The sequence below is a fragment of the Pelodiscus sinensis genome, chromosome 7 (genome assembly GCF_052426305.1).
Source record: "Pelodiscus sinensis isolate ZL-2025 chromosome 7, ASM5242630v1, whole genome shotgun sequence".
Lineage (NCBI taxonomy): Eukaryota > Metazoa > Chordata > Testudines > Trionychidae > Pelodiscus > Pelodiscus sinensis.
Genome location: NC_143058.1, coordinates 59,644,794 through 59,668,902, shown reverse-complemented (window position 1 = coordinate 59,668,902; position 24,109 = coordinate 59,644,794). Strand labels below are relative to the sequence as shown.

Sequence of the window (24,109 nt, the reverse complement as noted above, 5' to 3'; positions counted from 1 at the left end):
ACTGTTAATTTGCCAGCTAGTCAGTGGGGAGCATTGTTCCCTTTCTGGCAGAGCGGGGAGGGAGTAAAAATACTGGAAACAAATTCCTGGCATCACTAAGATGCTGCAAATTAGTTCAATGATCTGCACTGACTGGACCGCGTGGTTACAAACGTCAACAAAAATCCAACCTGAAGTGGAATCAGCCTGCTGCCGCCGCCACCACCAGGCAATGTCACCATTAAGTGCCCAATGAAAAGACAATAATATAAAGGGGAAAAAATCCACACTCTATTCATGCTAATTCGAGAGAACTAGGGCAAGGGAGAGAGCTCTGACTTGTCACTGAACGGATCCCAGTGTTTCCTGCAGCCACCAGGGGTCTTCCATAATGCCCACATTTGATAACACAAGTTGCTTTGGGAGGCATTTTACCATGAACATCAGTAAGGGTCTGGCTAAACTCAGGTTAGTCCTGTCTTCTTTTACTTTTTCTAGTGAATTTATGGTGTGCAAAGGTATCCAGATTAAGAATTAGCTTTCCTATTGAGCCACGAGAGAGGGACAGCTGACAGGGTCAGAAGGGCCTTTGGGGTTGGGATGTTAGTTCAGCCTCAGTTGTTATTCAATCCTTGACATCTTTGTTGACATCCCTATCACTTTGTGCCAATTGCGACAGAGATTTCTTGTGATGTGGACATAAAATAAATGTATAAGGACTAATTTTTGAAGGACATCGTATTAAAGATGTTACATTTAGATTAATCAACTAATCAAATAGTTGATGCTGGCTCTTGCTACATTTCAAAGGCAGAAGCGCCATGGGGAGCCCTCTGGGGCTGTTGTACATTTCAAAAGTCGGGAGGGCGGGGCTAGCGGGGCACTGCTTGAGTCCCCAGCTACCCCCTGCTCCTGTGGCTCTTCTGCTTTTGAAATGTAGCTCTGCTCTTGCTACATTTCAAAGGTGGAAGCACTGCCAGTTCCCCACTGCACCCCTATCCCTCCCCCCGCACAGAGACAGTTTTAACTGGCTTTTAAGCCTGCTCCCCCACTTGCTGCCTCTCTGACAGAGGCAGCAAGGATGGGGGAAGTGACTAGTTGAGTCAATTCGTTGCTTACATCCCTACATTGTACATAAAATAATTGTACAGTCTATTACACTCTCATATGACATGCATGTGTAGAATATTATATGATATATTATATAAAATATGTGTATATATATATAATATCATACAATATAAAATCTGCATGTATACACATGCAATATCTACTATCGTGGATAATAAAATGTATAACACAATAATATTATATATATTGCACATATAATGTCATATATATAATATATGATTTGTAAATGTTATATATCTATATTATCATATGATTCACGTGTGCGCACACATACACGTGTGCATATCTCCTCCTAACCACAGCATGAAATTGGCTGGCAGTCTGGTAATTTAGTATTTTAAGAGTTCATACACTAACACTGAGATTTAAATTGAAAATTTTTCTGTGGAGTAGAATTTACATTCCAGTGTGCACCAATGGCAAGATTTGAACTCTGGCCTTCCTGGGTGTTAGCTTAGGCATTCCATGAGGAGGGAAAAGATGACTGCTTAACTCATAGGGATGGTGATTTCTCCTACTCTAACCAATCTTTATATTTATTTATTGTTTCTGGACCTGCTTTAATCATATCAGAATCTGGATGCTGCCTAATAAGCCCCACTCCCTTTTTAGCCCATCTCATCTATGTTACCTATGTCAGTGACAGTGTCCCTGCTGTGGGACAGCTGCAGCTCCTCATTCTCAGACTCTGAGTCCTGCCGTGATAACTTGGTGCTCTTTAGGCTGCCGGCCCGGCGAATGCTGGACAGGGAACCCCCCTTCTTCACCCGGAAACTGCGGGTTCCTTTAATCTGGAGCAAGCGGGAGCCTCCTATCCTGATCTTCCTGCTGGAAACTGCATTAAAAGAATAAAAGAGGACTTTTCCCCCTTACTTTTCTCCCATTTAAAAAAAATCCTAGTCCCCCCGTCCCACCGACTCCTGATTGTCAGCCTGTGTTACAGCAACTTGACTTCTGTCAAGGAAGATGGGCAAGAGGGTCCCTCCAAAGCCAGCCAGCACCAGTGCAGATCTATCTATCACTCAGGACGGGATGCTTTACAGAAATGTGCTCAGAATCTTCTTCCTGTAAACATGTTACATCAGCGCCGGGCTTGTTTATATTTGCGATTAACCCTGTTTTGACCACTGATGTCCAGCAAATGGGTGAGCTGCACTGGCAGAAACCCCAAGCAAAGGCAAGGTACATCACAATTGGCACTGGTAGAGTTCATTCATGCTTGAAACTCAAGTAGACTCAGCTGGTGCCAACTGTGGCTTTCTTTGCTCAACTTGGAATTTGCACTGGTGCACATCCAACAGCTGCTGCCCACCAGCGGTTGAATGCCAGATGCAGACATGGCTTCTCTGACTCTCCTTCTGACTAAAGGTTTGCAAACCCAGATCTGCCCCTGTAGCAAGATCACCTAGTTCATTAGAAGAAGTTAGATTTGCATAAATCCCTGTCTTTGCATGTTGTTCTTCATCACTGGGATGTTTTAAAGGAAACTGTAGCATGTAGTTCCCCTCCTTCAGACAAGGCAGCAGCTTTCAGGCACTAAAAATACACCGAGACTTTTTTTGTTTCTGATGAGCACAAACATGAAATGGTTCAATGTTCAAAGCACCAATCATTTGCATTTTATTCTTCTCTTAATTCAAAGGCGAAACAATGGCAGCACATCAGTCCAAATGTTGCAACACTCAGTCATTAAACTGTTGATCTATTCAGAGAAGAACACACGAGATCACCTTTTGGTGCACTGTGCAAACGGGACTTGTATAAACCTTTTGGTATATATAAGAAAAATACATAAATATAATTATATTTGGACTTGAAAACTCAATCTTCTGAGCCTCAAAAACCCCTCTTAGTTCCCCATCTTAATACTCTCATACCACCCAGAGGCCCATTTTTCTGGTTTATCTTTCCTAACGATGGAATAGGCCTGGATGGGTCTCCTTTTTGGAGCTAATGAGCACTACTTATTAATTAGCCAAACTAATCAGTGTTGAGTGATTTAAGTATCTCGTTCTCTGTGACTGAACTGAGACTTAACTTATAGTTGGCTAGATTCTGTTAACCTCAGCACAGCTGCCGATATTCCCCTGAAATGCACAGCTGTTTTGGCACACCTAGTTTAGAAACTTCTTAGCACACAATTAGTACATAAACTTTCTGGGGGCTACCTGTTACCCTAAATTGGTACATCTATGCTTTGGACCTACCTGTAGCAGGTTAGACATAGTAAAATGGTAGTTTTTGCTTAGCTGTTAAGACACATCTGGGTTGACCAATCGAGCAAAGTAATTACCACTCAAGAGGAGATGAAAGGAAAGAAAGGGATTATTACTTGTCAAAAAGATTGGGGTAATGATACTGTCCTTTTGTCACTGCGGGTGAGAAAAAATTAGTTACAGTCACACAACAACAATTTTCAGCTAGACAATTTTAGATTCAGAAAGATCTCTTTGTATCTGATACATTTTAGCTCAAGTAAATTCCCAGTAGAGTAGGCTGTAGCCACAGCAAAGAACAGTTTAAAAAAATTGTGTATTTGTTTAGCATATTTCAGTACAATACTGCAAAGCGCTTTGCTAATGTATAAACTGAAATGCAGCCTCCATATCGGGATCATTTTTCCCCACCACTAAAACACAGCTGCCTCTGGGCACAATGTAGTAGCTTCGTAAAACTTGCATGGTGACATGACACCAAACCTCACAGCAAGAAGTGAAGCATGGCTTTTGAAACTGCATGGAGAATTTAGTTAGGGAGAATGAACTGGAATTGCTCTTGAGATAATAAAGATTTTACACTGTATCCAAAAGTGTGCAGCACAGTAACCATGCAGGGGCAAACTCAATCCCATGTTCTCACCGGTATCATTCCCTGCAGCACCTATTGTTTTGAGGAGGCCTCCTATCCATCTACCCTGACAGCCCATCCTTGCTTTTCTCAGAAGGTGTGATGGCCTCACAGCACAAGATGGTTGCAGGCAGTTGCTATGGAAGCCTTTTTAAAAATTAAAGTTGTATCCCAGGGTTCTAGGATTCTATGACTATTTGCAGCTTAATGGGATGCTGCCTTCACCATCAGTAGCCGGTCCATTCCACACACTTTTGCAGACAGTTTTACACATGAGTTTTGGAAACATTTCACATATGAATATATCTACTTGTGTATGTAATAGCAGCTTATCATGAACATGAATGCATTACAGGCCTGATCCAAAGCCCTATTCAAATTTTATATTCAAGGGAAATCTCATGGTTGACTGCAAAAGAAAGTTACTACAGTGGATAGCTTTGGATGATCTGCATTATTTAGCACACAAATATAATTCTTCACAAAATCCAAAACCATCAATTCCATCCCTTAAAAACATTGTTACAGAATGTCTATATCTGTGCATCTCTGTTACGAAAGGAATTTTGAACAGTTTGCCTTGCAAATCTTCTAACCTAAAACACAAACTGGACTGTCAACAGGTAACTGTCCAGAGCATACAGACTCTAATGTCAACTAGTGTAACTACTGACTGTGTATTGTATTGCAACACTTGTACCATCAGATAGTATGGGGGTTTTGCATGAGATGGTTTTAAAATGAAAAACATTCTGCTGCCCTCAGCAAACACAGTGAGCTCGAGCTTTGCTTGTACAGTACGCAATATGTTGGTAATATTAACTTGTTAGCCATCAAGAGCCACATAGGTAAGTGTTTTTCATGTAGTAGTAAAGAACCAAAAGTGACCTGGTGTTAAACCACTAATTCTGTTAAATGCCATGAACTCTGAACAAGTAGGTATTTTAACAGAATAGTGCAATCTTTCAGCCCATGTGTGGTTTTTACCCCACACTGAAGAAAATACAAAAATCAAATCAAATACTTCTGAGCATTGCACCGAACGGTGCTACTGAATTTACACAGTTTGCTTTTTCAAACGTCCGTTTGGTTCTGCTAATATCATTATCCAGATGACTAAGAAATCTTTGCTTTTCACACCCAGCATATGCAACATTACAGTTTAAAGATAGCTCAGAAAATAGTCAAGCCATGTGGCTCTGTGGCTTCCTGTTTTTTAGCACAGTCTATGGGAATGGAGAGACACAGCATACAGCATCACAGAACAAGCCCCAGGCACATGCAAGCTTCACTCTGCTGACAAACCTTTCTTCTCTTCGCAGCCGGTGTCAGATTTGAGGGTGTGGCTGCTGCTGTGCAGTGAGTCTTTTGAATCTTCGTTTTCATCCAGAATCCCAGCAAAGCTGATCTTCCTCTCATACCTGTGCCTGTCCAGCTCAGGGTCCAGACGCAACCTGCAGCTCTCCAGGTCCTGTAGCATCATGTGGACCACAGAAACACATGAATAGTGTGAGCCCTTATACTTTTCTCTAGCAACAAAAGATTATCGTTGTAGCAAAAACTGCCCTCAAATGGGAATCCTACTTCCAAATTCCCAGTTGGACTACTCCCTTCATCTCTACCCTGATACACTTTCAAAGCCCAATTGAATTTGGATCTCAACCACCGTGTGCCCAATGCAAAGGGGTATTGTTATGGAGGAAGGTATGAACAGCACCATCAACTGGGCTTCTGATCTATAGGTGATCTGGTTAACGATGATGAATGTGCTATGCACCCTATTTTCAGGACAATGGATAGAGCAATATAATGTCCCTTCAGATACCAATTGTTGGACTCACCAGGAGTGTGACTCTTGCACTTACTACAACAATCAGTTTAAGGTTGGTCCAGGGAGTTGGGCACCTTGGTTTACTGGGAACTGGGCACCTCAACTCTATAAGGCAGTGCTGCAAATCCCAGTTTAACTGGTTTAGTCCAAACAAACGTGGATGCAGACTAGCTGAAAGGATTTAATTAATTGTTCATTGCCCAACAGTGCACACCTGGCTTTAGGAAAACATCCACAAGTTGCTAAATGATCCAAGAGCATTGAGAGATGCACTCAGATCACATTGCAAATGAAGGCAAAACTTAAAGCAATTCAGCCCAACTAGTTTGGATGGAGTGATTTGCCTTTATCAGCAATAACAACAAAAAGGAAACAAATCTTTATATGCCCAATTCTCTTTAAAACCACAAGCAGGCCAGAAAGTTTTCTTTGCACAAAGAAACCCCCATTAACCCATATCTAACTTAAAACATAACATTCAGTGCAGATGATTTCCTGAATGTCATGGGGCCATAATTGTTCAGTACATTCACAAAGTCAGGCTAATGCTAATATTTCTGATACCCAGTGAGATTATGTTTTCGTCCAGCTTCTCATTATCCAGCAAGTGCTCCTCTCCTTTTCCCACAGCAGAGTGTGAAAAATTTATTAATCAGAAGCATTTCTTGTGGCTCAGAGACATAGATTTCTATGGATCCTAATTAGCCAGGATGTTCTTAATTTCCACACATCTGTTATAGTCAGATGCATTTTCACCTCTAAGACCCTGTGGTTTTGTAACACTGCCATTTATTATGTGGTAAAATAGTCAACAAAGAGCCATATGGATTTTCTCCTTTGCTGCATAGCTTTTGACTGATTCATTTCATTGGAGAGCTATAAAATATTTTAGCAACCAACTTCAAAATCTAATTGCCATGATGCCACATCATGTCAGCCTGTCAGGTAAATTGTCATTAGTGAGGTACTGAGATTTAGGTGTAAGACTTCTGTTAAAAATAATGGGAATGGTGGATCTTAATTGTTCAGCCTTTTGTGGAAACTTCACCACAATTAAATTCCTGACACCCATCTATGCTTTTCATCAAATTTATGAGGAAATTAACCTCATAGGAAAGTCTCCATCTCTAATTCCTGTGGCTCACTTACCACGAGAGGCTCAGTACGTGGCCTGGGCATGTAGGGGAACGTCTCTCGAAGGAAGGTGGTAATCTCCAAGAGAAGTTGGCATGCTGCCATCTTCAGGGCAAAGGGGCAACAACATTTGGTAGGGTTTACAGTACCTGGGAAATGAGATTTGCTTGGTAAGAGAACACATGATACAAAATGTGGAACCAAGAATTGATGGACACATATGGAGCACAATGCAGGGTGCATATGAAAAGTGTTATGATTAAATTCTAGACCCCTATATTACTTTTCTAATATTAAAAGGACAGATCCATGCATGTATCTATCTGTTGGCACAAATCCCATATACAGTGAGGTATATTGTTATCAAAACATCCGCTAACTTGAAGTGGTCTGAAAATATAAACTCTACATACATTATTATATATTAGCATAACACAGATATTTTATGCCCTTTAGACTTTTGCATTGATGGCAATCATGGCTAAACTTGTGTCTCAATGAACATGAACTCAAACCAATAACACATCAGCAGCCAGCTGAAATTATAAGATTATAAGATTGGGAATGGGAAATCATATACATCATTGCGAATTAGTCAACGTAGAAGTTCTGCTAATAACTGTCTAGAAGACTAAATAAAACAGCAGCCCTTCACTTTTGTTCTACATAATGAATACAAATGTTATTTAGGGCGTGGGCAACATCGGGCAGGTTATTGCACCATCAAGTGTTTGGAAATTAGTAAAGTACAAATTTCCATGAAAGAGGGATTTAGCAAAGCCAAGTATTTATATGCATGCTTGACTTTACAGAACTGGAACTACTCACATGCTTAAAGATAAGAGCATGTATAAATGGCTTTGCTGAACTGGAGTTTATATGCTTAGCTTCAGAATTTATTATGTTCATGATATTTTTTCAGCTGGTCCACCACCACTCCATACTTGAAAAGTATGAAGTGTCCTTGTGACATTTTCTTTTTGGTGAACATACAGAAGGGAAAAAAGCTGGTAGTTGTTTTGGGGTCCCTTGTAACTACTAACAATGCTGATTTTTTTGGAATGTTTTGGGCTTGTCATTTAATGAACCATCTACATGTAATTTGGAGATTTTATGTTTCCCCTGGTTTTTCTCATATCTGATCCTGTTGTCTTTCACAAAGAAACATGCAGATATTGAACAAACAAGGGAAGGTTTCAGGGATGGAGAGACCTACTAGATAGCTACTAGATGAAGCACGGTTACGTTTGCCTCACTTGCAAGCGCGTTCATTTATTTCACCTCTCATAAGTGATGGAGAGTTCACAGAAATTAGAATGATCTGAACAAGCAGAAACACGGGGAATCTATGGGGTGTTGGGGAACCCAAGGGTGTAGTCTATGGTCACAGTGGGCCAAGGCATGCCTAACAGACACAGCCCAAAATTCCATGGGGAAGCTCTAGAGCAGATACTCTGCTTGTTACACTGCAGAGCGTTCTACTAGGGATACAGTGTAAGCCAGCAGAAGGATTTTTACCAGCATAACTACCTCTGCCCCAAATGACAATAGCTAAGGAGACAGAAGCACATTTTTATCAGCATAGTCTCTTCTGCACAGAGGGTTTTGCTGTCATTCAGCTAAGGAGTGTGATTTGTTTTCTCACTGCTGGCCAACATAGTCAGGCCATCAAAACACAGAGTGTAGACTAAGTCACAGTGGCTCTCTGAACTTCCTTGCCCACTAGCTTCCCCCATGAACCTATCCTATGCAGTAGCCCGGCATCCTAGCCCCGTCCTTTTGGAGTACCTGGCACCAGGAGGGAGTAGGAATTGAACAGACCAGGCTCTCTCAATCACAGGGACCTCTCATGGGTCATTTAAGATAGACAGGGAAGGTTCCTTGTGCATTCCACCCCTTGATGTATACAAGCATCTGGGTCAAACAGAATGTGGCCCAGTACAACTATCCAGGGTCACTTAGGCTCCGCCACTGTGGTCAGGAAGAAATGGTATATTATGAAGTGCTGGGAAGAAAATTCAGATACTGAAGGCCTGATTTTCCTCTTGCTCAGTGATTTCACGAGAGTAGAATTCCATTGCCTCTACCAGAGTGGCCTTTATGCAGTGAAAAGAGCAGCTTCTGAACCACAAAAAGGAAGTCAATTGATACATAAACAGCACTAACATATTACATTCAGTGGAAAAACAGTAGTATGCATACACACACACACCAGTACATTACAGCACACGCATATACAAAAGTGTTTGGGGACAACAGAATGTTCATTGCTATCTTTATCTATAGTCTACATCTGTATGTGATGTCACTGTATTGATTCTGATTCTAGATCACATTACAATTTGTGTGGCTATTTACTTCCGGAATCTGTGACTCTCTTTAAAATGAGTTTATTTGCACATTTGGTACGTTGTATGTTTTTAATCAAATTCTCTGTACCGCCTCACTATATATGTGTGTTAGCATCACTACATGGAAATTAAAATACTTAAATCAAAAGCATTTCATGAAGCTATGTCAATTTACACCAGCTGAAGATCTGGTCTGTCAATATTCACAAAATTCAGGTCTGGCTGATTCTGCAAAAAAATGTTTTGGTTTTGTATTTTGGGAAGGACATCTTTGAAGAGGGGGTGTCAGAATGGTATACAGACACTTGAGCCTCGAGATAAAAGATGTATCAGTTTTCATTTATAATCACAATCTACAGTAATTGGAACGGGTTCTCCTGCATTTTTTATGCTATTCTTTTCATTGTCTCTTACTGCTCCTACGCATGTGGTGTATTTCACATCTAGGCACAGGAAAACAGGGAAGGGAATTGGTGGGGAATACAGTCGGGTGGGAAGAATATGAAAGAGAAGAAGAAAATTAAGTGCTCCTAAAGCAGAGGTTCTTACAAGCGGGGGTTCTTGTAGTAAAGGGAGTCTCCTTACTATCATCTAAAAAGTCTTCCTCCTCATCCTCCTTTCTCAGTCTCCGCTTGGTCTCGTCATCATAAATGAGGCCCAGCAGGTTGGCCGGGCTCTCACTTTCACTGTGGCACAGCTCGTTGAGTCGGATGCCAATTGCCTGCCGACAGTAAAGAAGAAAATGAAAGCACAAGGGAAGGAGAACCGGAGGGAATTCACCTGGACCCGGCCCTTCTGAGACAGCTGGAAATTTCATGTTAAGAACACAACTTTTTGGTATTTTTTAAATCTCTATGGCAATTGAGAAAACTAAGGGTGGGGGTTGGATAGAGGGGTGGAATCACCACTAAAGAAATTAATTTTTTTTTGTCAAAATAGTCAAAACTTTATCAAAATTTAGAAAGGGTTTTTATATTTCTACTGGAGGAGGGAACTTGGCAGAAATTCCATCTGAATTCTCTTCCTTCCCCTGACTATTTTTTCATCAAAATAATTTGCCGCTGAGGATGGATGGTCGCTGGTTTTGATACAGTCTGGAACTTAGGAGACCTCCTCAGTGATCTTGGGTAAATCACTTAGGCCTGGATGTATAAAGACTTTTAGGCCACTAAGGCTATGTCTACACAGCAGTGTTATTTCGGAATAACTGATGTCATTCTGAAATAAAATAGTCCGTGTCTACACCCAAGCAGTTATTTTGACACAATGTTGAAATAATGTCGAGCTGGAGGACTGCTTACTCCGACTCCTGTAACCCTCATTGTATGAGGAGTAAGGGAAGTCGGGTGTAGAGTGCTCTATCTCAAAATAATTGCTGTGTAGACAGCGCCAAAAGTCGAAATAAGCTATTTCTACTTCTGCTACACAATTAGTGTAACTCATGTTGTGTAGCTTATTTTGAGTTTAGCCCTGGTGTGTAGATGTGCCCTATCTCTCATGGATTTCAATGGGAGTTCAGCACCTTCATACCTTTAAAATGTGTCCCTTAGCTTTTCTATGTCTCCGTCCCCATCTGTGAAATGAGAATAATAGCAATACCCTACTTCACAGGGAATGGGGAATACATTACAGATTGTGAGGCACTCAGATAATACAGTGGTACATATAAGCAGTTAGGTGAAAGAGAGATTCCCATTGGAGAAAGGAAAAAAGCCTCAAAATGTCACCAGCCATACAAATAAACAAACAAACCAAACAAACTTTAATGTTAGTGTAGCTGAGGTTCTGAAGGCAATGTTACAACTGGGTCTGTTAAGAAGGAGAATACTTAACATTAAGACCATTTGAGAACTCCCAAGGTTCTTTCCAAAGTATGCTGTTTGTAAGCAATGTACATTAAAGAGAACATGGAAAAGCACACGGAATATTTTACCTTGCTATAGAATCATTTTGTAAAATAGGAAGCGGTAGTCATTTCTGACTTTTAATAACAATTTGGCATTTAGGTGTTCTAGGATTTAGAGGATGTTCCTAAGAGAGAAACTAACACTAATTTTCAGACCCTCTGAATCTCAGAATTGGCACACCAAAGGCATATAATTAATTTGCCTTGGCTAAAGTGAAGCCAAGAAAGAAACGCAGTCACAAATAGGTATGATTAAGGCTCATTCCCACTGCTACCGAGCAGTTGCTGTTAAATGGAGATGATAGACTCTGCGAGGCGACAGAAGAACGCGGAACAGGGAGGTTTGCAAGCTGAGCTGGATGGCTGTCAGCCTCAGTTATCTGTGAGGTTACACATAGCTGAGTAAGCTCTAAATCTTCCATATCATTTCCTCCTTCCTCACATCAGTGTTTAAGGAAGAAATGCCTTGCTTGGTTTTCAAACACACAGTCAATTTACCACTTGTTATTACTGCTCTGTTGTCTACCCTGATTGATGATAAAACAATTATCTATATAACTAATTTGTACTGAATTCCTAATATGAACTGATTACTGGAGTTACCCTGGGCTAGTCTGGCTAATGGACGGAACAAAGTACAGGCAGTCCCCGGGTTACATGGATCCGACTTACAAACGGGGTGAGGCAACCCCGCACTAGCTGCTTCCCCCCAGCAGACCAAGGAGACGCGAAGCTAGCGCCCGCCCCAGCAGACCAGGGAGACGCGAAGCGGCTTTTCTCAGCAGACACCTCAGCTTGAGAATAAAGGACTAAGGGAAGTGAGGTGTGGGAGAATAAAACTGAGCTCTGGAGAAATGTTTGGCTAGAGTTTCCCCTACAATATGTACCAGTTCCGACTTACATACAAATTCAACTTAAGAACAAATCTTCAGTCCCTATCTTGTACGTAACCCGGGGACTGCCTGTATTACAAATAGGAGGAGGCATCTTGACAAAACAAGCTTCAGGAAACGACTGACTAGACTAGACTGACCAGAGCAGGCTGAAAAGCCTGTCACTCAGAGTCTGTGACGCTGGTGGGAGCGAATTGGCTCACTTTGTAACAGGCCCGTTACTTTTAGTGGCACTCTGAATCCTGTCCAGGTCAGTAGTGACTTACACTTGTTATTCTGGGAGAGCTATTTGGGACCTTAGGCTGGATGGCCTCAGACTAGTTCTTTATCTGCCCCAGGGTTTTATAATGCCAGCCCTCATCACAATACTTAAATGACTCTCAGTGCCCAAGTGTATCTCCACAAAAAACCATCACCACAATTAACACAACTCGGCAATCTTGCTGGCAGTCTGAAGGAAGAAGCCAGGGACTAAATGGGCTTGGAGGTTGACCTGCCTCTAAATCCTACTGATCCAGCCCAGAATCTCCCTTGTGGTGCAAAAGCTTCAGGTCCCCCCCGTGAGCCAGGGTGGCAAGTCGCAGGTTGCTCTGGGATCCTCTGAAAGTACAGAGCTTATGTAGTGGCTCGTATGCTCCCTTGTGCTGACACAGCCGGTATGGCGAAGAGATATGGTTGAGGTTCCTTATACCTGGGCAATCCCCAACTAGCACCATGGCCTCTTGAGGGCATTAATAGCCAGCAGAATTTAAAACAACTTCTAAGCTGCAGCCACAGGTTACACCAGAGGACCAGCCTTGCCTAGTTAGTGCAGGACTGAGACAGCACAAAAGCTGCCTTTGGAGCCTCCTCCTGAAGAGTCTTGTATGCTCCTCAGCTATCCCCAAGGAAACAGCGCTAGGTCCAAGTGAGGTGGGAGGCAGCGTGGTGCTGCAGCTGACCATGTGTGCCAGCCTGTGGATAAACAGAAGACATCCGTCTCCACGGAGACCAATATGGCTCCTCTCAAGAGCACCAGACAGGTATTAAACATGTGGAAAATGCTGCACTGTCAAGAGCTGGCTCTAATTTGTCCCTACCTTAAAGTAGAATAAAAAAAGAGAGGGAGAGGTGCAAGTAATAATTAATAAAATCGACCAACCAACAAACCACAACAGAAGAGCATGCTCCCTCTGCAGGGCTGCTGCTAAGCAATTAGCTCAAAAACTCCACTCCAATTTCCACACACACCCTGCACAAAATGTGTAGAGGTAAATACAAGAGAGAGGTGCTGACTCTTTCTGCATTTGAAACCCATAAGACAAAAATCAATATTGGCTGCAGGGAAAGACATTGTATGTAAAAGCTTCCAAAAGAGAATTAGAAATAAAATGGAAGCTAGAACATAAACTGAAAGGTATCAAACATCCCAAGCCTCTCTCTTTGATGGTGTTCTTATATCCTGCGTGGTAACAGAACGTGACTGAAGGCTAATAAGAACCACAGCCATTGCAAAGCTGCTCTTTAGAGTAATTGTGCCTTTAAACCAGGGGTGGGGAACCTCGGGCCCAGAGCATGCCCCCGAGGCCCAGGGCCTCTCCCAATATTGGGAAGCCTGCACTCATGTTCCAGTCCCCCCACTACATCCCATAGGGCTGGATCACAGGAAATGTATTAGGCTGCCCTCCCCCAGGCTCTGGTGTGTGAGGGGAATGTGGGGAGTGTCTTTCTCCTTCTCATTCGGGGGCCCACAGTGAGGGTTTTTTCTGCTTCTCACTTGCATGCAGCCTTCAACTGATCTGTCTGTGGGTCAGCGGCCCCTGACTCCAAAAGGTTCCCCACCTCTGCTTTAAACAGTACATCCTTCATTCATACCACTGGGGACATGGGGAAGGTTTCACTTTTGGTGACTATAATCTGTATTTGTTATTTAATATTAGGGAGGAAGGTGAAAGGAGGAATTAAAGAGACATCTCCTAGCTCTCAAGAAAGGGGGCAAATCCCAGACCTCTCCCCTCTTAGTATTTCACAGTTCTCCTCTGTGGCTGAGTGTGCCAAAGTTAGGGTTGCCACATGTCCGGTATTGACCCAGACAATCTGGTATTTTTGCCTCCTGTCCGGTAAAAAAATTCAGAAAAAAACAGACATCTAAAATGTCCGGTATTTTCTGATTTTTTTTTCCTGGACAGGAAGCAAAAATACTGAACACCTGGCAACCCTACAATACACTCGGTGACTGGGCCCAGCCCCAGCACCCGCCCCCAACCTCTCCCCCTGCTCCCGGACCCCCTGCTTACCTGGTTCCGCAGGGAAGCTGAGTTCTGGCTTGATCAAGAAAACAAAATGGCTGCTAGCAAAAATCCTAAAGCGCAAGAGGAACCAATGCCTTCCCTGGGTCTTAGTGCTCAACCGCTCCCCTGTCCCTATCGCTATTCTGACTCTGCGGGCACTCTGAAAAGGGCCATGCTGTTTTAATATTTAATTTTAATTTTTTTTTTGCTCAACAACTTTGGTCTCCCTCCCCCCCCTTTTTTTCCCCTCAACAGAATTTTTCCCCCGGTGTTTTTTTTGGGGGGTCGGGTCGGGGGGGGGGTCGGTATTTTTGGTTAAACCATCTGTCAACCCTAGCCAGAGTTGGGAGAAGGGGGATGGCAAAGCAACCCTAAAATGTCTTCAATTTGAGTTGAAGGGTGTTCTTCCTGAACATGCCTGATTTCTGTTGCTGCAGGTTTTTATACCTTTATTCAGCAAGATCAGCTAGTTCTAACCCAGATGACCACGAGGTAAAATGAAAGCATTGACACAGATGCGAATTCTGCGTATTTACATCCATGGAACCTACTATTGCTGCTATGTTAGTAATCAGCAGAGTTGCAGCAAGAGCCAATGGAAGCCAGAGCCATCAGAATTTTTCATGTACCCCTCCCCATGTGATCTTGGGGCAGGAGAAAACCCAGCATCTCAAAACACTGAAAGACCTTTGTACTAAGATAATCAATCATGCGTATTCATTGGCAAGCGCACCAACTAATTCCCTTGGCATGAGCTGCGCCTCTCATATCAGGGACAGTGGGTCTTTGGAACCTAGTTCTCCAGAGTCCCAAATCTGGAGGCTCCTTTCAAACAAGTTAATGTGAAACCAGAAAAGCCCACCTGGAGAGGGATGAAAATGCCCACAGGAAAAAGTGCTAGTTCCAAATGGCTGCACTTTGACGCACAGATCTTTGAGGCTTGGGAGGGGAACCCTCCTGTACCAAGCACTATTCCATTCCAGTGTAGCTTTTACCAATTCTTGTGGGACAGCAGCTGCTGTGACTATGATGGGAGAAGCAGTTTGGAATTCGTACTGCTCCTGTGGACCCTGGATTTAAGTCCTGATCCTGGTGCGCCATGAGAAAGTGCCATGACTCTATGAGCGGTAACTCTTTTTGTATTCTCTATCAGGAGCGGTCAAACAAGCACTTTGTGAGTACGGCCAGCCTCTCTCTCAGAACCTGGAGAAAAGGGCAGGCTCAGAGATGCAGTCCACCACGGCAGCCTGGTAAGCAGTCCTATCCTGGAATAAGACATTCTGGGAAATAAAAGCAAGGGGAGGGATGGCTCAGTGGTTTGAGCATTGGCCTGCTAAACCCAGGATGGTAAGTTCAATCCTTGGGGACCTGCTTAGGGATCTAAGGAAAATCCATCAGGGAGGGTACTTGGCCCTGCCATGAGGGCAGGGGACTGGCCTCAAAGTCTCTTCCAGCTCTATGAGATAGGTATAGCTCCATATAAATCTTGCCTTTTCCACAAATAGGGTAAACATATTAGGAGCAAGGCTGTGCTCATGACCTTTCCTAGAAGGTGCAGAACAATTAAATCAAGTGCCTGCATTTTTCACGCCTTTGATTTGTTTTTAATTACTTTTGAGGCAGACACCTCTGAAGAGTGTCTGAATTAACCTAGGGGACTATGGATCTCTTTGGCTGTCCACATGGAGAGGCTTACATAAAGAACACGGGCTGGGGAACTTTTTTTTCCAAACTCCAACATATGTATTTGTTTGGCTTGACACTCATTATACAATAGATCTTTGCTTTTATTAAAACAGAAGAGTAAGACAAAACTCTCTGAAAGCCAGAAACTCCGGCTTTCAAAATGCTGGAGCTCCTGCAATACAACTAATGAGAAGGAGAGTAAAAATGAGTTTTCCCCTCTGTTTCCATGATGCAGGCTTCCAGGCACTTAGCAGGTAGAGTCTGGCGTAGTTCCAGTGGAACCAGGCTGATTTATATACGCTGAGAATTTGTCACTACATGTCTAAAGTGGATGCCAGGAGGAAGGTTATTACATTTTTGGCCCCTGAGCCATTGGGATTTGTAATGCTCTACTCCATTTGATTTGTCATTCGATTTTTTTAACGTAAAGAACAAAAGGTGAAAACGTACATCTCCCCACTGGTAGAAGAGTTTGGCTGCATTCCACTGCAGCTTCTGGTTCCGTTTGTTCCCCACTATCGGGGATCGTCCCCGGGACAGGCCTTTCTTAGTGATATTCACATGGTGCCCCTTCATCCACTCTGGCCAGTTGCCACGATTGCAGCGGTGAACGAAGCGAGCACATTCAAGGAACAGGGCTGCTCTTGCCACCACAGGTGCTTCCTGAAATGATTGGAAAATTACATTAAAAACCATGAATCAACCAATTCCACTTAAGAGTTGGCATTATTCGGACTGGTTTGCAAATAAAAAGCAACTTTCTCTGGAGGACCACAGTTAATGTGAAGCTCCTTTGGATAAGGTCTCTGCTAGCATCAAATCCCTGACCTCTACTTTTCTTACTTAGGACACAAGACCAGGTCCATTAGCTAGGAATTTCTATGCCTTGGTCAGCCACTAGATGATGGCAAAGATCCACACTTATATTAATATGGTTACAACAGCAGATGTCTATTGCTTTCTAATCATCCTTAATGACACCTTGTTTCCTATAACTGGTGGTTTACCTCACTCATAATGGAGAAAGAGAAAATAGGCTGGATAAGAGTGTGAAATAATCCAAGATGTGCCTGAACCAAACCACTAGATTTGAATACTTCTGAACCTTGGGGACGTTCAGATCCAGATGTGGATTATGTTTCAGTCCCCTACATCTACAACACACCAATATAAATACATAAGAGGTTTTGGGTTGGCCAGAAGGGAGAAAATAACAATAATATAAATCAATCAATCAATTCTCACTAGTATGTATGCTGCAGATATAATATACTGTACTTCCATTTTCTTTCCAGTTCTTCCTGCATATTAATAATAACTTTTTTATTGGTTTTTGCAAATAATGTGTTCACATAGCAAAAATAAACATATATATGCAGATCTTGACATGGTGTTTTTCTTGACCTGTTATAGCAGTATTTAGCTGCATACCGTGCCAGGCTACAATTAACTGTTTCCCTACTTTATTAGAAACCCTTTTGCATAACTGCTAAAACTGATTCAACTGAAACTTTCTCCATTGTAGTGAGCCACATTTTCAGATTAAAATGACAGTTTGGGCACATGTACAACAGCATTCGCATGCATGGTCATTTGTTGTGCTAGGTGACAAGGGTGCGGATGCCTTCCTGGAGGGTTGCTATGATGGTGGCCAGCATGATCTGTACTGACAACACGAGAGGATCAAATTCTCTGCTTGTATAAATCAGTGCAAAACCACTGACTTCAGCAGGAGTCTGCCAATTAATGTCAGCAGAGAATTTGGCTCACAGCAACCCTCAGTTTAGACACCAGCATGCTGTTTGTTGAGCTACTCTCATCTTTGGCCAGCATGGGAAAAGACAAGAAAACCGAACTTCATAGCACTGCCTACATGGTGCTTAGGTTAGTGCAATGATGTTGCTCAGGGGTGTGAACATTTCACACTCCTGAGTGATGTAGTTATACCAACAGGGATCTGTAGCATAGGTCTGGTGAAGGCGTATCAAGGGAAAAGGGGACTGAGGCAAATAAAGATAGAGTGTATGGGAATAACAAGGGTTAAATAAGAAGGATGGGCCAGTAGCTGAAGTACTGGAATGGGAGCCCTCAGTCCAGCTCCCTGCTTTACTACAGACATCCTGTGTGACCTCGGGCAAATAAATTTGAGTAACTGAGGAACACAAAGAATTTCTGAGTTATGGAAATAATTGCACTTCCTCTCCTCACAGGAGCGTTGCAAGGATTAAAGGTTGTGAGGTGCTAAGTTACTGCAGTGATGGAATTGACAGAAGTACCATGGACAGACAGATGATCTGCCTGCACACCCTTGGAGGTCCTCCAGGACCTGTGGGGTATGTCTAGACTACATGGCTCCATCGACAGAGCCATGTAGATGAGTTTACTAGACATAGGGAAATGAAGCAGCAATTTAAATAATCACCGCTTCATTTACACCAAAATGGCCACCGCGCTGTGCCGATCAGCTGTTTGGCGCCACAGCGGGGCTGTCTGGATGTGCCGCGGTCAACAAGGTAAGCCTTTGTCAACTGCTCTGGTAAACCTCATTTCATTTCATTGTCGACCGCGGTGTATACAGACTGCCCCACTGTGCTGCCAAACAGCTGATCAGCACAGCGCAGCGGCCATTTTGATGTAAATGAAGTGGCAATTATTTAAATCTCTGCTCCATTTTCCTATGTCTAGTAAACTCATCTACATGGCTCCATCTGCTCCAGGTAAGGTTCTGGATAACAGGAACAATTAAGCTATTACACTGATTTACTCAATACTGTTCTGTGGTAATCACTTTCAAAGACGGTAACTTTTGATAAATCTCTCATCCTAAAATCACAACTCAAGTAACAGGGAAGATGGCCCTCCAGGGCCTAATTCTGCAAACCCTTCCTCACTTGTGAAACCCTTGCAAACTAATGCAAATAGTCTGAGTGGCCTTGAGTAGATGGGGAAGGATTGTCTTCCCAAGTAAGGCTGTGGGACTGGGCCTCTTGTTCTAAGGATTCTGCTCAGATGTTCCACATTTAAAACGTGGAGCTGGTCGCCCACAGAGAAAAAGACCCTGCTAACTGTGGCAGTGTGCAGATTCCCTGCAATAGCTTACCTGGTGCTCAGAGCAATCAGAAGCAGCAGGAAAGGAAAGATGAAGAGATGACAGAATGGACAGGAATGGATTCACATCACAGAGAAACACATCACAAATGGAGAGAAATGAATCAGGCAGGCGATGCGTGGCTGAAAAGAACCACAAGTTACCATGGTTACTGTCAAAACTCAACACAACAGCAAAATCCTAAACAGCGTTGCCACTTCCTATGGAATTATTTTTGCATGTCATCAAAGTAAAGTCTCCACCTTTTTACATTCAAATTCCCATAACATTTTTTTTTGTACTGTATAAATCAACCTAAATAAGAACTCACATTTCTCTTAACAATTCATATTTTACATAATCCCATAGGGGCTTTTCAACCGTCTGTTCAACTCATGCTAGCTGGCTCAAATTAGAATCAAAATGTGATAATATCATTAAGGCTAATGTTTGAAATCAACTTCACGTTACACAGGTTTAAAAGGAAGGCACTGAACATCTCAGGTCAAGCTTCAATTATGAAAGGTTACAAGAATCTGTTTACATAGTTTACAAGCTACAGAGGGTACATAATCAGCATTGTCACAGATTTCGGTGTGTGAGTTGTTAAGCGGCAGAGAGTAAGGCTATGTCTATACTGCAGCGCTATTTCGGAATACCGGAGGTATCCTGAAATAGCTATTCCACATCTTTTGAATGCGCCCATTATTTCAAAATATAATGGGCTCACTATTCCGACATCCCTGTAAATCTAATTCCACAAGGAGTAAGGGACGTTTTGGAATAGAGATTTATTTCAAAATAAGTGCTGTGTAGACAGCACCAAATTTCGAAATAAGCTATTTCGAAATAACATCGAAATAAGATACACAGTTTGTGTAGCTCAAATTGCTATCTTATTTCGACCTATGGTGCAGTGTAGACGCACCTTAAGTGTTCTCTGGAACTCCACCGATAGAGTGTATGGAGTCAGAATCAGTAGCAGTGAAGCAGATAGGTACATGGATGGTGTGATATGGACGAGCAGTTTGCTTAAGTTAGAATCAAAATAAGATCATATCTTTCTACTGCCTGAGCTCAGCCAGTCCGGTAGAGATTTGGGACTAGAGAAAATACAGTTCCACTCTTGACTTCTCCAAATGTCAGGTAATTTTGCAAGTCTGATACTGCCATCTGGTGGTAACTCTCTTGTGGCTACCCCTTTCCTCATAATGACAGTTCATAAGAACATAAGCAAATTTATTCAAACACATTTATTCCCTATTCCCCCTTTTCCCTCTTCTGGAAAAAAATTATCTATTTTTGAAAATAAACTGTTAGTTGCTTGTGAAAGATGTCAGACTACCAGCTGTTCTCTCTTGCAGTATAACCATAAGGCAAGGATATTGTGGGCAGCAGCTAAGCATGTGTACACATCCCAAGCCACCACTGGGCATGGAACCAATAGTGCAATGGAGCAATTGCTCCAGGAGTAAATGGTTAAGTCCATCTCTCAGCCCTTTCAGCACTTGGGCTTTCTGTAAGTACTGACACTGGTGTCAAGTATTGCCATTTGCATCAGTCAAATCTGGTCTAGGATAAAAGTAGGTTGTTACAGCCTATTAGTCATCACATGATGATCAATCCAATGTGAACAAAGCAGCATTGACTTTAACATGTGCTAGGTCATGATAAAGAATAGTCTGCCCCTACAACTTAACTGGATCAATTTAGCATGTTACAGGCTGTGACCCTTCTCTACATTACACTTTTTAAACATGCTCATTAGAATATTTCAACCAGCACATTCTACAACACACCTTTGATCCTAATGCTTTGATGGTGGAATTTATCCACAAGGGACTAGAGTGGCATACCAAACACATTCCACTTACATATTAAACAGAATTTCAAGGACTAACAGACTTCATTTACTACCAGCCCCAGCTGAATTTCAGCTGGAGGCAAAAGAGTAAAATGGTCTGTAACCCACTATTAATTCTCATAGAACAGCTGGTAGCCCATGACCACACCACTTTACAAAACTGAAGTAGGAAAGGATGTCACTTCTTCTAATCTTCAAGGTAGCCTGTGGTTCAATGTATATAATAAATCACTACCTTTGCAATACCTATGTTTCTTGTTCCACTTCTCTAATTTCTCTAAATTACAGTGACAAACATATTTAAAGTATCTGTGCTAATCAAAGATTGTTTGATCACTTTAGGAATTATTTGTGAAAGAAGCATGAAAAACATGCTGAGGAAAGTCGAACTAGACCTGAAATTAGAGCTGATTGCCCCTAATTTTTAACAGTTGTCATAGCAACATGGCTAGGGGAAATCATATAAAATAACAAGCTTTTAATTTGCATTAAATCTACATCAGGCAAATGTTTCAAAAGCTTGGAAACAGTTTAAAAATACACTTTGTGTTAAACTGTGTTTCTCTGTGCTTTAAAGACGGTGAAAGCATTTTTTCATAATAGCGTAATTTGCCTGTGGCCAAAGAAGTAAAATAACATACTGACAGCTTTTCAAAAGTACAGTGACTATGACATCTTAAAAGCTAAAACACCTCACTGGCTGTATTTATAAAAAGCAAATGAAATGCATTAAGGATCCTTCTTTCTTGCAGATTAAACAACAATGAAAAGGCCTTGGTTTTGGAGACATGTTTGGGCCAAACTGGATGCAACTCATACCCACAGCTTCTCAAGCAATAAAACATCTATTTATGGCAGGCTACACAGATCAAAAATGATCTGCCAGAATATGAGTAGAAAGGTCCAATGCAAGAACCCGGGATTGACCAACCAAATGAACTGATTTCATTGTCAGACATTGCGATTGTCATACAAAAAAAGCTAGCGTAGCTATAAATATAAAGGGAAAAAGAGGGTGTAGTAAAAATTATACTGATTTTGACACATGTTGTTATTTTTCTCTTTGTAGCACTAAATCTCTACCCCAACTTCCCCAAAATGGGGCAAGTTATTCATCCCAGTTGTTGGTCTCTGGTTCAGTGACCAGATCATAAATATGATTCTGTGCTCTGTGCCAAAAGTAGCTATCCTTTCAGAGACTACAGAAAAGACAGACTCAACAGAAACATCAAGAAAACAAACAAAGAAAAGAGAAGATCTCTGGAAGTTTTAATATTTTAAAAGCTCTGCCTCCCTTTTCCAGACTCCCAGCTAGCTAGCAAGATGCCAGAAAGAGTTAACTCTCTGTAATTCTCTTATTAGTTCAACGTTCTTATAATAATAAAGGCTTTGTAGTCATACATAATTCACAATGATAATTAAGGATCCCCTCAACTTCTTGCAGAGACATGCCGTCATGAATAATCTGTTGGCTCACGCTGGAACCCTTTAATATAGCTCCTTGATCATTTTAGGGATGCTTTACTTTAGGGACAATAAAATGGCTTCCAAAAGAGGAAGATCAATGGGTGCTAAATTAAGGGCAGCACCAGAAATTATTCAAATCTGCCTTTTCCTCAGATTTCTTTCAATGCCAGTTCTTCTGACCAGGACATCTGATCTTTCTAGGCTTGTGAACTAGAGCTTAACACCTTCATTTTTACGAGCAAACCTCTGACCTTTTCAAACACAAAAGGCAAAATAACAAAGGTTCAGTCAGGCCCATATGCAGGGGGGTTCGGAGAGTCCCTCATGGTCCTCGTTCCTGGGAGAGGGGCTAGGGAGGGAGAAATCAGCCCAAGTCTTACTCCGTCCAGCCATACCCCAAATAACAGAGACTGGATTCACAGCCAGGCCCCTGGGAGCACACGGACAGGAGCTGTTACACACCTGGTCCCTGCTCACATACACCGTGTGCCCTCCCGCTCCGCACTCTCCCTCTTGTTGACTCCAGAGGAGTGTAAGGCTGGTGGGGGAGGCTTGCCCTCCTAGCCTCCAGGCTCAGGTAGCTCTATTCTCCTGCCTCCCTGTCATTCACCACATGCTTATTTCGAAATAAGCTATTTTGGAATACCGGTAGTTATTCCAGAATAGCATGTATACACCACAGGGAAATCTTCCCTAATGGAGATGTGCTGTCTCGATTCAGAGCCCCAGGAGGCACTGGGGAGGAATAACTTAGAACGGCCCTGATGAGGGGCTATTTCAAAATAGCAGCAGTGGAGCAACTACACACGGCTTATTTCGAAATAGCTATTTCGGAATAGGTGTAATTCCTTGTAGAATGAGGTTTAGAGAATCCGGAATAGGCCTTCCATTATTTCAAAGTTATTTCAAAATAACAGAATGGCTGTGTAGATGCTCGCATTGTTGTTTTGAAATAATGCTAGTTATCTCAAAATAATGGTGCAGGGTAGACGCACCCGAAATGTGCAGCTGTGAGGGCTTGGCACATCTGTTAATCAAGATCCAGGGTCTCAAGTTAGGTATCCAGAAAATGGGGAACACGTAATTAGTGACCACATGTGAAAAGTCTAAGTGACTTGCCCAGTATCACATAGGAACTTTGTGGCAGAGGCAGGGATAGAATCCAATTCTCCTGTGTGACATTTAACTGCCTTACTCACAAGACCAACCCTTTTCTTCCTGCAATCCCCCGCCTCATTCACTAGACAACTGCCAACTTCTGCCACAAATCTGACAGAGGACCTGCATGCCACAGACTCCTTTGCTACACAAATCTGACTCATTTTCAGAGCAGGCTCATCCTGGGCAATGAATGAAGCAGGGCTTTCATGGAAAAAATAGAATGTAGCTATGCAATACAAAATATACTAAACACAGAGTATGCTTTTGTGGAGACTACAGTTAAATCACCATTCTTATTATTGCCTAATTCTAATCTCAGTTATGCTCTGGCTTTACAAATATTGCAACTGAGGTCAGATTCCAGCCCAGAGAATTTTTCAGGATATTCTTATATCACTCTACTTATGAGACCACCAGAAGCCTCCAATGGATTTATAGCCTCCCAGCTGGCTATATTCTATATCCTGTATCTTGATATTGTAATAAGCCGTTTGCAAAGGG

The 24,109-nt window shown here is 42.3% G+C and overlaps 1 protein-coding gene across 10 annotated transcripts in view; it reads right to left on the bottom strand.

Annotated features, from left to right (window-relative positions):
• Window positions 1-24,109, bottom strand: part of UNC80 (unc-80 subunit of NALCN channel complex) — a 184,003-nt gene that overhangs the window by 80,712 nt on the left and 79,182 nt on the right. For all 10 annotated transcript variants that reach the window (XM_075933916.2, XM_089779820.1, XM_089779824.1 and 7 more), the window contains exons 23-27: window positions 16,479-16,691; window positions 9,859-9,994; window positions 6,938-7,071; window positions 5,263-5,428; window positions 1,742-1,945 (exon numbers count right to left, since the gene is read on the bottom strand). In XM_075933916.2, the coding sequence (XP_075790031.2) occupies window positions 1,742-1,945; window positions 5,263-5,428; window positions 6,938-7,071; window positions 9,859-9,994; window positions 16,479-16,691 (853 nt within the window). The remainder of the gene's footprint in view (window positions 1-1,741; window positions 1,946-5,262; window positions 5,429-6,937; window positions 7,072-9,858; window positions 9,995-16,478; window positions 16,692-24,109) is intronic.